Source organism: Aspergillus neoniger (assembly GCF_003184625.1).
Source record: "Aspergillus neoniger CBS 115656 unplaced genomic scaffold BO87scaffold_7, whole genome shotgun sequence".
Lineage (NCBI taxonomy): Eukaryota > Fungi > Ascomycota > Eurotiomycetes > Eurotiales > Aspergillaceae > Aspergillus > Aspergillus neoniger.
Window position 1 is genome coordinate 818,430 of NW_020291135.1, and position 15,882 is coordinate 834,311.

Genomic DNA, 15,882 nt, shown 5'->3' on the forward strand with positions numbered 1-15,882 from the left:
AGAAGGTCGCATGATGAACCGGATAAGGTTTCGGTCGTCTCATTGAATACCATTGTGGGATTGGAAAATAGATCCCTGCAGATTCATCTGCTGTTCATCTCTTTGATCATGCGAGAGGTAGCCTGTAGCCAGTAACTTGTATTAGGTGCAGAATAGTGAGCCCAACCATCTCTCCAGTACCGTATGCCTGCCACAACCCAGGAAGGGATAGATTGCTGCCTCAGGTTCTCAACACTTCCCAAAGGAACCACAGAAAACCATGATTTACTAGCAACAAAATAATAATCCGAACGATTATGTTATAGTTAATCCAAAAGGGAACAAAATAAATTATTCGAAAAGAGAAAAAGGAAAAAAAGGAAAACAGAATCCGAAAGGGAGTCCCGAAACAACTCCCGCCTCGGCCGGGACTATTCCCGATGTAGACAACCGGGAGCTCCACCGCGGTCCTTCCGGGCGAGGCAGACGAACTAATAATATTGAGAATGCGGGAGGGAGTGGGAAGTTAGAGAGACTCTGGAACAGTTGTCCCCCCCTCCCATCCCTCCCTCTCTTTCCTCTCTCTCTTCTCTCTTCTCTAGTTCTGTTCATCCTCTTCCTTCCATCTAACTTCTCCCATCATGTTAATACGGATTGCTTGACTCCACACCTAACACTGCTGTCCCCATCACAAACATATACTGTGTGCACACAATACATACCCCCTCTCTCTCTCTCGTCATCTACTTGTTTGATCATCTATCATGAAGGGAAAAAAAAAAAACGCTACTTGATGAGCTCATCGCTCCTGCAATGTGGAATGATCGAAAGGTGGAAAGATGAAAGATGATGAAAATGCATCGACATTGGCTAACACTTGCCGTTCGCTGATTACAATAACACAAGAAAGAAACAACAGATGGACTGGACCCGACCCGAACTGACTCCCAAACGAAACCGTCTTCTCCTTCCTAAACATCCACCTTGAACGATGTGAGCCGCGCCTTGATCGCCTCCTCCGACTCGTCCGTGTCCAACTCCCGAAGAACACCGCTTCCGACATCATAAATCAGCCCATGGATCTGCAGCCCACGTTCCTGGATCGCCTCCAACACCACGCTCTTCTCCTTCAACAGCTTGACTCCCTCCAAGACATTCAGCTCAACCAGCTTAAGGTTCGCCTGGTCAGCCGGCAGCGAGTTCAGCAGATCCAGGTTCTTGGCCCGGAGCTGGCGCAGGGGCAGCAACCAGGGGTCCAGGATTCCCAACTGTTTGTTACCCAGGGCCGCGGCGACACCACCGCAGCTGGTGTGACCACAGAGGACTACATGGTTGACGCGCAGGTAACGGACCGCGTACTCGATCACGGCAGAGGAGCTGAGGTCGCCGGCGTGCAGGACGTTGGCGATGTTCCGGTGGACAAAGACATCGCCCGGCTTAAGACCAAGAAGAGTGGTTTCGGGGCATCGGGAATCGGAGCAGCCGATCCAGAGGATCTCGGGCTGCTGGCCGTTCGCAAGCGTTGGGAACAGTGAGGGGTCTTCCTTGGAGATCTGTGCTGCCCAGTCTTTGTTCTGGTGCAGAGCAGAGGTGAAGCGGTCTGCGTCTGTATTAGCACACGCTGGTGGCTTGGTGGTTGAGAAGCAGGCGGCTTGTCGAGGTGGGAAAAAGGAGACACGCTGGGAGGGAAGAGGAAAGCTGGCTCGTGAACTTGACTGCATCCCCGACCGGGGGAAGGTATGTATCCCGACCCTGGAATACATCCGCTGCAGTCGCGAAAGAAGCCTTGTGGACTCCATGATGGTGTGAAGAGGATGGATGGACAAAAATGCAGCACCACGAGGATGAGTCACAGCCAGGGGAACTCGAAAAAAAAAAAAAAAAAAAAAAATGAAACGGTAAAAAAAGAATAATGATCACAAAGGAAAAGGAAAGGAATAAAATAATAATAAAAAAAAAAAAAAAAAAAAATGAAACGGATATCAAAAATGGAAGGGCAGGGATTTCGATATGTTTGCAAGTTGGACTCGATGAAGCAACAAAGGTGGTACAGGAACAGAGGCAACGACACGCTGAGGATTCGCTGTGGAGGGAGTTGAGGGAAAAGATGAGGAAAAGGTAAAATCTGTGGGGAGCCGCCGCTTTGCGAGTCTATCCAGAAACGCCAAGAATGGATGGTTCTATTCTGCTGGTGCTGATGCTCACTTACCTGTGCCAGTGGACGCCATGATAACTGATGTTGAAGAGAGATTTTGCAGTGACCTTGTCGGACAGTCTTTTGGATTCAGGATACTGAGTATTTTGAGTTGGCTACAACGCTCCCTTTCTTTCTTGCCCCCCCGCCGGCAATTCCTTGGGGATTCTCGTCGGCAATGCCACCCCCAACCATGCAAACAATGCAAACACCCCAACTCACCGGACACCCAAAGGCGCCATCGGTCACATTTTGGTCGAATTAGACCTCTAGAGATAGGCAGATCAGCAGCTAGGGGAGATGCATATACTACATTGCTAACCAATTTGCACCCGATAAGGGTGCATCCAGGGGGACTACCATACGAGTTGGTGGTGGCCTTCCCTTCGGCCGTGCAGGCACCCGCCTCCCTTGTTGAGACGCTCGGCAATACCCGGCGTCACGTGTGGATGGGGTGTCCGTTTTTTGCCGTTGAACCCCCAACAGTCGAGACTGGGTCGACAATGCTGTCTCCGAGGACAAACTGGTTAGTAGTGATCACATTGGAGTGATCAAGGCACCTAGCGGATATGATGGGATTCTGTGTGGCTGTTATGGTCACTCGGAGGGTGTCTACAGTAGTCTGTAATGTCGCAGGGAGGTTCGTAGGCCGCCATTCCTTATGCACCAGCTGCGTCGATGCGCAAGCACGGTAGGATACCATCCTTGATGTACCACTGAGACATGCACCGCCAGTATGGGCAGACTGTCCAAGTTATGATCCACTGCTTCGCGGTCCGGGTGAGGGTTGCTCCTACCCCGGCAGAAACCCCAGGAACAGGAGTACCTATCTCCAAGATCGACCTCAACAATCCCATGCTCCATTTACATGCTGCGAACCACCAGTATATCTCGTAAACCCTATGCAGTGTGCCGTGCCAATCTCCGCTGTAAGCTGGAATGGCAGCCTCACATCATTAGAGGATCCAAATCCGCCCAATTATTTATCGGATAAGGCGACAGCGGATCAAGCGCGAAACACCAGTCGAAATCAAGCTGTCTCTACATATAAAGATGTAGTCAGAATCGAGGCACATAAGAATCAAGCAGAATTGCAAATACATACCAGATCATCAGCTGCAGCATCATCCCAAGCCACTGGCCGCGGGGCATTCGTATGATGACACGCATCTACAGCTGTATCTAATTCCAAACCCTGCGTTTGCGAAGACTCTGCCTGCTTAAACTTAGCTGGTATAACCAGAGTAAAATCAGCAGAAGACAATGAATAACACCTACCGCTTGATATACCCCACCACCCTCTCCCTCCGCAAGGTGTCCTATTCCTCTCCCCTCATCCTGACATTGATATCCCTCCAATAGCGCATCCCTACACCTCCTCGAAGCAACCGGACATGCATCATCGACACCCAACGGCTCCGTCTCCTCACCCCCACCCCCATCTATACTTCCACCAGCAGCAGCAGCCATCTCACTCCTAACCACCATAAAAAGAATCATCAATATACTAAACATCTTCGTCGCCCTCTTCTCCACTCTCACCTTCCCCTCAAAATACCTAATCGTGTTCTCCACGCTCTCGAACAGCGCCAGCCGCTGATAATACACGCTTTGATCCATGTATTCCGAGATACTAGTTCCCGGAAAAGGTATATTGAATACTCGGTCATGGGATTTGGTTTGTAAGCGCAGCTCGAAGCAGATTGTTGCTGCCGCGTGGAAGAGGTCGTCGCGGAAGAGCCCGCCTTTGAGGTAGTGTATGTGTGGGGAGAATTGGTTGTCGTTGTTAGGTAGTGGTGCTGATGGCTGGTTGTTGTTGGGGCGGTGGTGTGGAAAGCGCTCTAGCTGAGAAAGCAAAGCTAGGCTGGTCTGGACGCAAACTCGTCGCGAGAATATGAAGGGTTCCTGGTCGAGTTGGGTTTCTGTGAATCGCAGGAAGAAGGGTCGGTGGAGGGCGAGGAGGCTGCGGTAGTGCAAGAAGAGGAAGAACGAGCGGCGGAACTGTGTGTTGACGCTGCTGTCGTTAGGTGAGGGTGATGTACTGGTGTCGTCTCGGAGGTCTGCTGGAGCCTGCGCCAGTCCTGTTGTCAGGCGTTCGCTGAGGGTGGTGACTTCATCGTTGTAAGTCGCGCTCAGGCGTACCCGATTGACCATTTTAGATATAGCTATTCGAGTCTCTAGTGTCTGCGCTAGAGCAATCTGGAAGGATGTTCTTGTTAGGGTATTTGATTTCCTTGAGGGAGGTAGATGGGGTGAGACGATGGTAATGTCCTCATCGTCAATGTCAGATGGCAAAGGGCTGTCAAATTCGTCCCATGATACTGCCAATGGTATCCCACTGTACAGAGAGGCTTGGAGCTCCAGCTCGATGATGGTCAGCCAGAGACGTTTGCGCAGTTCAGCCCAGAACGGGGAGACGTTGGGGAAATTGCATGGATCCCGATGAAGGCCCATGAGCATCACTTCGCGAAGTAGTGAGCCGGATGCCAGGCTGGCAAGATCGCCGTCTTGGGCGGTTGCTTGCTGTGCAAGGAGCAGTAGGCATTTTATCTGGATCACATCCAAATTCAGTTGGGCGTGGCTTGTCATGGCTGCTAGCCATGTGGTGACTGCTGAGATCCAAGTATGACATGTCTGTATCAGTGACTGCGGGCTGAAGCCCGCGGATGCCAGTGGTTCTGTCTTCTCGGTGGCGAAGCAGCTGGCGCATGCCATTAACATCAGGAGTTTTGCGATAAAGATATCAGACTTGTTATTGAGCAATCCGTCAGCGTGGGATACGCTCCGATCACAGAAAGCATTCCATTCGCTGATGAATGATGGGACGTGCAGTATGCGTAATGTTGTCTCGAAGGTTGAGAAGTATGATCGCATCAGGTATTCGGCTAGAGGACGATCAGGCAATAATTCAATCAGTTTTGAAGAGGGTGGCTGGTCGCTCTGTCGTCGTCTCTCAGGTCCCCTCAGATCATGTTTTAGTCGTCTTAGGGATAGGTAATCCGTGAATCCTGGGTTGGTGGGAGTTTGCTTGTTCCGATAGTACTCATGCAAATGGGTGTTGAAATCGGGGAACTGCAGTTGACTTGTTAGCCATGCAATTGAGCCAAATGGCAACAGCTTGATTCTTACCATCCCAAGGGTAGTCGCCCAGTGACTCCGTCCAAAAAAGCGGGTTCTTTGTTGCTTCCCTCGAAATGACAACGGCGAGAGATATTGAGAGAAAGTATCCCCTGATGCAGATGAGGCCTGCCCTCTATCATATTGAGGCTCTACGTCAAAGCATCGAGGGGCTGTGATTCCCCTCGTCGAACCCACTGCATTCAAGGGTGACGACCGAAAGATAGACCTTCTCGCAGCAGCATCCCCATCAACATTGCACGTACTCCCAGCAGTGACAGTAGACGGGGGTGTATCAAGCGGAGGCCCAGCAGACGGTTGCCTGACCGCACTTGCACTTCGCGCATCTTCTTCTCGTACAACCAGAGACGATTTGGCAGCTCTGGGTGTTAATCCCGGGGAGGACTGCGATGGAGAAGAAGTAGCAGAAGGATAGAAGCAAGCATCTTGGGCGTTGGCGCGCACACACTGCGCGCAGGGCTTTGAACGATCGCACTTGATTTTGCGATCGCGACAGGAAGTGCATGACAGGACCTTCCGGTGTCTTCGGGTAGGGACAGGCCTTCGTTGGGGATTTACTCTCATGATGCTTCGCTTAGTTGCGTTTAAGTGGTCCGGCTGCGCGGGAGCCATGACACCGTGGGGTGAGGGTGGTTGACCCGCTGATCGGAGTTGGACAAACGTAGTAAAGGTAGGGTCCGAGAATGTCGGATATGAAGTAAATGAGAATTAAATGAGACAAAATTAGATCATGGTGGCTGAAGTGGGGGAAGAGAGAATAGTAGTGATGATATCCTTCGGTGTTAAGACATATCCTAATCAGGAATTAGGGAAGTCCGGACCGGCGTCTTACCGTATGTGGTAAGCCGAAGTCCGCCGGCCTGTTGGTTGTCCCAAAGAAGTAATATAGCCATGTGTAAGGCGATCTATACTGGACCTCATTCACTACTGTTCTGGGAGTGCGTATGTCTGCTCAAAACCTCCCTACAAGGTCTTATTCTGCGACTTCGTCTACTTACAGCAAACATTGGTCGACTCAACCGCCGAAAGACGACAGAAACATGAAGCATTGATAGGAACATCCGCCGAAGCCAGCGCAACGTCGCGTTGAGCACGAATATACCGAGCCTTGTCATGCATCCCCTGCCGAATCAGACACTCATACAAGCCATGCAAACTCCAGACGTTGTTCAATCTTGCCTTCCGACGCGGGAGGGTTTCACTCAACCCCAGATCCTCTTCATACACATGCTGTGCTTCACTAACGTGACCCTGTTCGAGAAGCAGAGCCCCGAGGGCATGTCGTGCAGGCTGCATCCATGGCGGAGGATCAGCGTAGACAAGGTTATCCTCCAACTTTGTCGCTTGTCGCAAGTGATCGAATGCCTCCTCAAAGTTGCCCTGACGATACTCGATCTCTCCTTTCAACATAGCCGATCCGATCTCAAGGACGTCCACCTCGCGAACGGGCAGGCTGTTCAAGCGAGACGGGGGAACCTTTTTGCGAGCAGCCTCAAATTTTTCCCTTTCCTCTTTGGCTTCATCTACGCGATTCAATACCGCCAAAGCAATGCCGCGGGCATAGTAGATCATCGCCGTCGTGGACGCGTATAGCTCCTTATCCTTGGGGAGCTGTAGATCTAAGATATCATTCCACCGTCCAAAGCGAATCAAGACATGGGCTATGGCTCCCAGAAACCCTTCTGCCCAATTCGCAATAGGAGGAGTGGTGATAGACAAGAGCTCGGGGGTGAGGATTTCCTGAAGACGCTTCATGCCGGAGATGGCCTCTGCAAAGTTCCCAGAGATGACTGCACCATAGACCTTCACGTAGATGTTGTGCGATCGGTACATGATATACAAGAGGGTGCCCGGCTCCCTGGCAAAGTATTTGTCGTCGACAGCCATGGCCTGGTTGTTCGAATCAATAACCGCTCGATAGTCACCACAAGCGACGTAAATATGGCTAGGCATATGCAGCATATGCGAACCATCTGGCACGAGTCGAAGAAGTCGATCCGCAGCTGGTAGTGCGACCTCCGGATATGGCGCCATTTCCATGAGATGGATATACAGATGGCAGTAGGCCGGATTGTTACTGGCCCCGGGGAGGGAGGCCATAGCTTTCTCAAGAACCCGACGAGCCTCAGTAGTATGGGGACCGCAGGGCTCGCCGGTGTCAAGATTCCACAGAGCCCGCGGGGATATGCACATGAGTGACTCTACAAAGAGAGCCACAATATCAGGGTCCTCCGGATAAGCCTCGTAGACGGGTCGCATGGCGTCTGCATAAGCCCGATCCAACGCATGAAGATCCAGATCCTCTGGCTTCGTTTCATCAGCTTCTTTGGGGAACCGAGCCCCCAGGGCCTCAATCAAGGCCCTTTCGGCCGGACTCGCCCCTTGTGCTGCCAGAGCCCGGGCGCGTTGGAGTACGGGTTTCATTTCCGTAATAGTTGTGGCCAGGTCCACTGGGTCAAAGCGAATCCAGGCCTTGTTGTAGTTTGGTCCACGGGCATAGGCTAGACCCCAGTACGCCATGGCACAACTCTCATCGGCCTTGCTGGCTTTAATGAAGCAGCGGGAGGCTTCTTCATGGTTGAAGGAATAGGACCAAACCAGTCCGCGGTTAAACCATAGCTGGGCGCCGGAGGAGTTGGTCGTTACGGTTCGGCCGTACGGGCCAAGGTTGAAGTAGTCGTCGGTCATGACAGTGGTGGAAGGAGAATAATATTAATGTTTCATTTGAAGCGAAGAAGGATGAGGTAAATCTGGGTTTGGTCTGGATACTATTGAGCTGATAGTAAGTAGGAAATGTGCCAGTTGGGTGTTCTTCGGGCGGGGTCGGCCTTTTATAGTTTATTGTTGTAACTAACTAGTACTACATGTAGTTGGGCTGGAAGGTGTGATCGGGGGTCTACTACTTTTAGCTGCATACGTCGTATGCAGCTACTCCTCACCCAGTACTGATAATAGTACTGATAGTAATGACATGAGGAGATATGCAAGTCGATCGGCAATACCACCATACCACTGGTCCATCAGACGAAGAAATGATCGGACATAGTATTGATCCACCCAAGTTGTGGGACAAGACATTCATCGGCATTGGACCGGTGATAAGATGTTACCATAGCAGGAAAGAATGATATCCGAGTACTCCGTGTAATGTCTTCAAAAATAATAATAAGTTACTCGATACTACTCAAAATGCCGGTGGAGCTGCTCTCCTTTCATTCCCCGGAGATAAGCGGGAGACAATCTTAATCAGAAAATGCGTCTTTTTCGCGGGAAAATTAGAACTCCCAATATAAGATGACAAGTACTAACCCTACCACAGACACTTCCCTAGTATTGAATAGTATTTCACCCATGACTCCCAAGATGTTACTCTATAGAACAAGTCCAATCCTCCACAAAACTCCCCACACTCGCCGCCTCTTTTCCATCCTCTCCCCAGCACAAGCCTGTCGATCCACTAACACCCAGACCCCAAGCTGTCCCAAATCATCATCCCCAACAACAACCGGAAACCCTTCCCCATCATGTTCAACTGCCACAGAACTACCACAATTCCAAAACCCTCTGATATTCAACTTCTGGACAAGCAAACCCGCCTGGAAGCGCGCCAGCATCAACACCCTCCGCTGCCTCGTTGGCTGCACGCTGGGTGATTTCTCCGCCCTATGGATTCTCCAAACCTACTATCCCCATCTAGGCATGGGTCTTATCATGGGTGCCTCGAGTACGTCTCCAGTCTATTCTCCATACAATTTGATAAAAACTGTGTAAAGAATGTCTAATGCAGAACATAGTGGCCTCCGGAATCACCACATCCATCATCCTCGAGACCATCCTCCTCCGCCGGGGCGCTGACCAACTCTCCTGGCCTGCGGCTGCCCGCACCGCCATGGGAATGAGCATGGTGTCGATGTTGGCCATGGAGACGGCGGAGAATCTGGTCGATTATCATCTCACGGGTGGGATGGTGAATATGGCTGACCCAATGTTCTGGACTGCTGCGGCTACGTCTATCGCGGCGGGTTATTTGGCGCCGTTGCCGTATAATTATTTGAGGTTGAGGAAGTATGGGAGGGCTTGTCATTGATGAACTTGATTAGGATTCATGTGTAGTCCATAGTATGTAGTTATATCCTCTGCTCTGTATGTATATCGTTTGCTACGGATCGGCAATAGAGTAATCTCAAAATCAATTTAGAGATGTCTCGGCTTTCTGCGTCTAGCGGTTGTGTGAAGAATAGCTTCATGGGTATTATGTCTCTGGATTTGGCAATTATAGTAACACTTTTCACTAGCCATGGAGTATAAGTTTAAGGACCACCCTTTAATAGGGGGCCCCAATTAGTTGTATGTTAGTTCAAGCAAAACACAAAGGTGGCTTTCCGCCCCTGCACGTGGGTTAAGTACGCATCGAGCTCATGATCTTCGTCAATCACAAACGGAATCTCATTGCCCTTCTCATCACGGTCCATTCCCTCGATCTTCGTGACCACAGCGTCCGGGTACTTCTCGCCGACAATCTGCTGCAGCTCAGCCACCGATCGTGCCGTCAGCTTCTCCACCCATGTCTTCGAGTCGCCGTGCAGCGGACTCTGGGGATGGATGCGAAGGTAGACAGGTACATGCAACACAGATGGCCCCAGAATCGGGTCTACATAGCCAAAAGCAGCTGCTGAATCGGAAGGACCCGTCGCGAAGGAAGGGTCATTAGCAGCTTGCAGCAGGGAGGGATCGATTTGCATGTCACTGAGATCACTCGGAGCACTGGCCAGCGCCTGCGAGGCGAGTGTGCTGATTCCATTGGCAATGCCGCTCCCGTAGCTGCTGCTGACTGGAGGACTCCCCGGTTCTGACTGAGAAGCTGGGGCGTGAGGGACAGATTGTTTGCGGGCGGGATCCCGCTTGGTCTGGTCATCGCGAAGCCGCTTCATGACGTCGCGGCACAGCACTTCCAGCGCCTTCACTTTCGCCGTGTGCTCCGGGTCCGCCGGGCCTGGCGCAAGAATCTGACGTAGGAGTTCCGAGTTTTGGATCCATTGGTCCTTCAACTCCTTCCAATGTTCGTCGCCAGCCTCCAGCTTACTCGTGAAATGGTCCGCCTTCAGGGTGTTGTAGAATGCATTCCGTATCTGGCGGCTCTCCTCCGGGTTGATCCCGAGGACATTCTTCGCCTCGGCAATGGTCATTCGCCGTTCCAAAGTCCTCATCCTCTTCGTCACATCAGTGCATAACACATCCAAGGCAAGTGTTTTGGCTTCTAGCTGGTTGGGATCATGCCAGAAAACCTGCTGGAGATGTGGTGATCCCTCAATCAGTTTGTTCTTGGCGTCCTGCCATCTCTCAGGTCCCGCAACGGTCTTTTTGATGAAGCCTGCTTCTTCACAGATCCGTTGGAACTGATCCCGTACCTGGCGATACATCGCATTGTCCAGCCCGAGATACTTTTTGCTTTCGTCAATGGTCGTCTCGGAGGGGAAGCGGGGAGGTCCCGGCGGGTCAGCGGGCAGCCCTGCCCATCCGCGAGTCCGGCGGCGACGCTTCCTGCTCGCCCAACGCTCTTCACTTTCCGCTTTGAGGCGCTCGAGGCGCTCCTTGCGCTTGGCAAGAACTTCGGGAGGTAGGTTCGGGGAGGTAGGGTCGTCTGTCGTGGGGGTGGGGAGGTTCTCGGTCTCGTCAAAGGGCGGTGCTTCGGTTTTGTACACTTCCTGCTGGAGGGCGAGGAGTCCTTCATCTTCGGGCAGCTGGATTGGCGTCTGAATGCGCGATTGTGACTTCATCCCGTTGGGGACCCGAAGCAGCCAGCGATTCTTGGCCCGCACCCGCATCAACTCCCGCTCTTTGATCTCAAAACCCTCCTCATTCAGTATGCGAAGCATATCCCGCTGACTTGTATTCTTCTCCCATAATTGCTTGACTCGTGCTACGAGCTTGGCGTTTTTATGCGCAGGATTCTGTTTCGAAGGGAAGCCCCACCGTTTGAATTGAGTCTGAAACGCGCGTTTACTATAAAATCGCGCGAGGTTAGATAAAGTAGCAGACGCCAAGGGACAGATTTGGGATATTTGGCATTAAATATGTGAACAGAAGCGCACAAGAAGTATCACTGATGGCGTGTGCGTAGAATCACTGACCTTGGGGCGAACTGGTAGACATTCTTCATGTATTCCATAATCTCCTCCAAGGCCTTCTTATCCTTGATATACATCTGATAGCAGATCTCCCGCTTGCCATCCCAGTCGTAAACCATGGTGACGGGATGAACAAGGGAGGTGACACACCCTCCCCAGTGGAGGTAGTGCCTGGGGGGGTAACAACCCAGCCAGCCCAGCTGGGTGGAGTGTGGAGAGAAGTTGGGAAGGGTGAAAGATGGAGAGTGACTGCTCGAGACACTGGGGGTGCTTGCTGTGCCCCGTAGTCGCGCCTGCGAATCCGTCGTGCTTCTGGACCGCCGTAGTGCTAGTCGGTTGAGGGGAGCCAGACGGTGCACTTGCGCAACAACCCTGAGGAGTCACCTGACTTGCTGACTGGCAATCGGCGCGGATTAATAATCCAATGCCGATATGCCCCTCCGCGCTGTGCCGTTACGTGATCGGCGGCCTCCCCGCAGATTACTAGATTTCTTCGTCTACTACTACTTCTTCATCTCTTGCTCTCTTCTCTGCGAATTGAACTCTTAGATTGGCATTACCACTACTGTGGATTCGTCAGGTACTGTCGGACACATCTTTTGAACTATATCTCGCAATGGCCGACTCCGTCTACGCGGATTATCCACCCCACCTGAACCCCGCACAGAAGGAGTTCCTGGTCCGGACAGTGAAAGATTGGACTGTTCAACATGGATTGATGATCCGTCCTGCACCGACATTCATCTCCAAGGAGTCAGACCCTCAGGGCGTCGTGGCGACCAGTGCCCCGGTCACCTTGTTTCCTAGTCCTTTTCCCAAATCCTGCTTTGAAGAGGCCCAGGCCCTCCAAACAGTGTACAACCAACTCTATGCCGCGATCACCTGTGATGAACAATGGATTGGAGATATCATGGAAGAGTAAGGGGCACCTCTGAGCCATAATTCTGCTCTCAGCTTTGTGGAACAACTTCTGCGTTCTGCTGCACTTCGTTTGCTTTCGAGCTCCAGATGTGGATGCTAAACCGTTCTTCACTTTAGCCTCATTGACGTGGACGACTTCATCTCGCACCTCTGGAATGTTCACCTCGCTGTTAAGAAGGAAGGTTACGTCCAGAACCTCTCCCTTGGCCTCTACCGGTCCGATTACATGCCTCACATGCCGTCTGCCTCGTCTCCTCCCTCCTTGAAGCAGGTCGAGTTCAACACCATCTCATCATCCTTCGGCGGGTTGTCAACGCTCGTGACTTCCCTGCATACTGAGCTTCTCAACTCCCCACCGGGTCATCCCCTCGCTTATCCGTCGCACCCTCTGCTTAGCTCGAGCCAGCCTCCAAAGAATACGTCTGTGGAGACCCTCTCTGCAGGCTTGGCTGCAGCACACACTGCCTATGGATCATCCAAGTCATCCCCAGCCCTGCCTACATGCATCATCTTTGTTGTCCAGGAAGGTGAACGGAACGTCTTCGATCAATTAGCTCTCTCGAGGCAACTTACCCAAACTCACAAGTTCCCCGTGTTCCGCTTGCTCAGCTCCGAAGTCCTCACGCACACTCACATTCCTGCCTCCAATCCTTCCCGGCCGCTCATCTACCGCCCCCCTCACGCTGAAGGAGTAGAGTTTGAAGTTACAACAGTGTACCTCCGTTCTTTCTACACGCCGACCGACTACAAGTCCGAGCGAGACTGGGATGCTCGTATCCATCTGGAGCGTTCCGCCGCCATCAAATGCCCCACTGTCTTGAACCAGCTTGCGGGATCTAAGATCGTACAGCAGGTGCTCGCGGAAGCCCAGGGGCCGGATCATCTTGCCAAGTTCCTTGCCGGTACTGATTCATCTACGATTGAGAGGCTACGAGCGACCTTTGCTCCGCAATACGACCTTTCCTCAAGTGGCCGTGGGCGCAGCCTTGCCTTAACTCCCGAAACAGCAGCCAACCACGTGCTGAAACCCCAGCGCGAGGGCGGTGGGAACAACATCTACAAAGAGGCGATCCCTGACTTCCTGCGATCCCTCCCTGAGACGGAATGGAAGCGATGGATCTTGATGGAGTTGATCCAGCCACCTGCCGAGGCCAAGAACGTAGCACTGCGACCCGACGGAGAGGTCCTCAGCGGAAATGTCATCGGAGAACTGGGTATCTACGGCACGATCCTCTGGGACCAGGCTGGAGGCAACATCCTGCACAACGAACAGGGCGGTTGGCTCATGCGGACCAAGGGCAAAGACGTCAACGAGGGAGGCGTTGCCACCGGATTCTCCAGCCTGGACAGTGTCATTCTCTATTAGAAAAAAATACGCCATCTGTACATCAGCTACATCTGCCATATATATCTATTATAGACAATATATAGATAAATAATCACTTCTCAGAACCACCTCTACTACTACTCGTAGAATCTTCCCTAACCCATTGCCCACTCTTCCCCCCCTTCTTCTCCAACAGCCTCACCCCCTCAACTATCATCCCCTTATCCACTGCCTTCAACATATCATATACCGTCAATGCCGCCCCCATTATCGCCGTCATCGCCTCCATCTCCACCCCCGTCCGTCCCTCACAACTCACACTAGCCACGACCCTCATTCCCCCATGTCCTAAATCCCACTTACCACCATTATCACCATGCTTAGCCGACGCAGCCTCCGGCCCAACCAACTCCACATCCACCTCCACCCCCGTGATCCCTATCCCTGGATGACACAGGGGTATAATATCCGGTGTCCTCTTCGCAGCCATAATCCCCGCGATGCGCGCTACACTAAACACATCCCCCTTTTTGGTCATCCCGCCGTCGCGCAGGATCTCCCAGGGCCGCGGGTTGGAGAATTGGATATGGCAGGTTGCTGTTGCGAGGCGGAAGGTTATGGGTTTGCTGGATATTTTGGTCATGTGCACATTTTGCGAGGCGTTGAGGTGTGGGAGGTCGGGGTCCGGGGTTGTGGGGAGGGATATGGGTTTGGTGGTGTTGTTGTTGGTGGATGATTCACTGTTGTTGTTTGCACGCGAGGTGTGGTGGTGTCTCGATTGGGGGAGGTATGATCGTGGGATGCGCTGCCCAGGTGTTTGGCGGGGGATGGAGGGAGTGGGCTTATAGTTCGAAGAATGCTGGTTTCGCAATGATGGGTTATCTGTTTGGTGTCTGTTAGCGGAGAAGGAGTACATGCATGGCACATGATGCTGGATAGAAAGCATTCAGTGAATCTATCGCTTACCTACCAATAAGTAATATGGGGTTGCAGCTGGGTATTCTGGCGGCGTGATGAGTTGAATAGCTGCGGGAACAGCGAAGGGATGACAAAAGCGGCGCAGCTCCGCGACTGCGCCATAGGAGTTCAGTCATTGTTTAGAGAATAGTTAGGTTAGCGCAAACAGTAGGCTATAGGATCACTGTGAAATAGACGAAGAATTCTCCCTTGATACGTGTTGAGTGCGATGTGATGGGAGTGAGTCTAGAGGGAAGGAGCTATCGGGGAAGCTTTGGATGTTGTTTCTTATCGGTGGGGATTATCCCGCCGCAAATCGCGGCGGAGATCCCCGGTGCGGGTCACGTGAGGATTGCGGTCAGGAGAAATTACCGGTTGTTTTCATGATAGTACATCATAACGAAGATTATGTTAGATGGTCAGCCCGTCATCTGAAGTGAATGATAAATGGTTGCGTGGCCGATATTCGTTGAGAACTAGTAGTAGTATTACCTTGCCCTTGTCCACCCTCATTCCGATACTACTATATATCTTAACTTAGAACCCTCTTAGGACTGCCGCATGATCGCCATAGTGCCAGTGGTTGACAATCTAGTATGTCTGGATAGTCTGCGCAGTGACTCTCCATTGAAAAAGAGACGCAGCTCCTAAGTAGTTTCGGTCGAGCCAATCCCACCAGAGACAAAATCCCAGGACATCTCATAGGCCTCTAGGCCGGAGATAGCAATGACGGGCTTACTATTCGTGGCCTTGGGGTACCACGGCGATCACTTTCATTTCCACTACAGACGCTACTATCATCGTTGATTCAAAACCCAGTCAGTCAGCATCTGCTATAGTATGTTCAACTGTTCCATGAGGTCAGACATGCCACTCGCCGTGGCTTGAGACATTTCCATTTCCCCGCCCGTGAGTCTCAGACGCTCAACCACCATGTGAGCAGCTGCGTGATGGGTTGATGCGATGAAGAGGTGACTTGATGCTGTTGTACGACTGAGCAAGCAAGCAAACAAGCGAGCAGGAGTTTCTCCACATTACTACCGACGCCACCAATTACAATCTCACGTCATATCGTATCGAATGTCCAAGCAGTACCCGAATATAGTTGAAGTGGTTCAAGAACTGTCGGATGAGATTGAATATAACACTTTGCTCCGCAGACAATCCGATTTGCATAATGGACTACAAGTGGACAAGATGCCATTTCTCGATGTTTGGTGTGGTTCCTGACCCGTTCA

The 15,882-nt window shown here is 51.8% G+C and overlaps 7 protein-coding genes across 7 annotated transcripts; 3 read left to right on the plus strand and 4 right to left on the minus strand.

The window, feature by feature from the left end:
• Positions 1–531: 531 nt before the first annotated feature.
• Positions 532–2,032, minus strand: BO87DRAFT_222638 (carbonic anhydrase). Its single transcript, XM_025618697.1, has 3 exons — positions 1,951–2,032; positions 1,066–1,868; positions 532–840 (listed from the first exon to the last, which is right to left on the minus strand). Exons 2-3 carry the CDS (start codon positions 1,776–1,778, stop codon positions 735–737), a joined length of 819 nt encoding a protein of 272 aa, XP_025482649.1. The 5' UTR covers positions 1,779–1,868; positions 1,951–2,032; the 3' UTR covers positions 532–734.
• BO87DRAFT_222714 (uncharacterized protein) lies at positions 1,843–2,900 on the plus strand. Its single transcript, XM_025618698.1, has 2 exons — positions 1,843–1,870; positions 1,953–2,900. Exon 2 carries the CDS (start codon positions 2,206–2,208, stop codon positions 2,722–2,724), a length of 519 nt encoding a protein of 172 aa, XP_025482650.1. The 5' UTR covers positions 1,843–1,870; positions 1,953–2,205; the 3' UTR covers positions 2,725–2,900.
• BO87DRAFT_452026 (uncharacterized protein) lies at positions 2,755–7,999 on the minus strand (the record flags this gene model as incomplete). Its single annotated transcript, XM_025628481.1, has 5 exons — positions 2,755–3,214; positions 3,279–3,389; positions 3,452–5,200; positions 6,317–7,761; positions 7,837–7,999. The coding sequence occupies 5 exons, from the start codon at positions 7,997–7,999 to the stop codon at positions 3,122–3,124; spliced, it is 3,561 nt and encodes a 1,186-aa protein (XP_025482651.1). The 3' UTR covers positions 2,755–3,121.
• Positions 8,000–8,607: 608 nt separating this feature from the next.
• BO87DRAFT_374207 (DUF4396 domain-containing protein) lies at positions 8,608–9,482 on the plus strand. The gene is made up of 2 exons (XM_025622732.1): positions 8,608–9,035; positions 9,106–9,482. The coding sequence occupies exons 1-2, from the start codon at positions 8,663–8,665 to the stop codon at positions 9,396–9,398; spliced, it is 666 nt and encodes a 221-aa protein (XP_025482652.1). The 5' UTR covers positions 8,608–8,662; the 3' UTR covers positions 9,399–9,482.
• Positions 9,483–9,562: 80 nt separating this feature from the next.
• On the minus strand, positions 9,563–11,749 carry BO87DRAFT_329298 (Clr5 domain-containing protein). Its single transcript, XM_025620251.1, has 2 exons — positions 11,443–11,749; positions 9,563–11,314 (listed from the first exon to the last, which is right to left on the minus strand). The coding sequence occupies exons 1-2, from the start codon at positions 11,556–11,558 to the stop codon at positions 9,664–9,666; spliced, it is 1,767 nt and encodes a 588-aa protein (XP_025482653.1). The 5' UTR covers positions 11,559–11,749; the 3' UTR covers positions 9,563–9,663.
• A 177-nt stretch (positions 11,750–11,926) lies between these two features.
• On the plus strand, positions 11,927–13,763 carry BO87DRAFT_374209 (glutathione synthase). Its single transcript, XM_025622733.1, has 2 exons — positions 11,927–12,357; positions 12,478–13,763. The coding sequence occupies exons 1-2, from the start codon at positions 12,056–12,058 to the stop codon at positions 13,724–13,726; spliced, it is 1,551 nt and encodes a 516-aa protein (XP_025482654.1). The 5' UTR covers positions 11,927–12,055; the 3' UTR covers positions 13,727–13,763.
• A 36-nt stretch (positions 13,764–13,799) lies between these two features.
• On the minus strand, positions 13,800–15,216 carry BO87DRAFT_413892 (cyclic pyranopterin monophosphate synthase MoaC; the record flags this gene model as incomplete). Its single annotated transcript, XM_025626600.1, has 2 exons — positions 14,654–15,216; positions 13,800–14,580 (listed from the first exon to the last, which is right to left on the minus strand). Exons 1-2 carry the CDS (start codon positions 14,779–14,781, stop codon positions 13,800–13,802), a joined length of 909 nt encoding a protein of 302 aa, XP_025482655.1. The 5' UTR covers positions 14,782–15,216.
• Between the last annotated feature and the right edge of the window lie 666 nt (positions 15,217–15,882).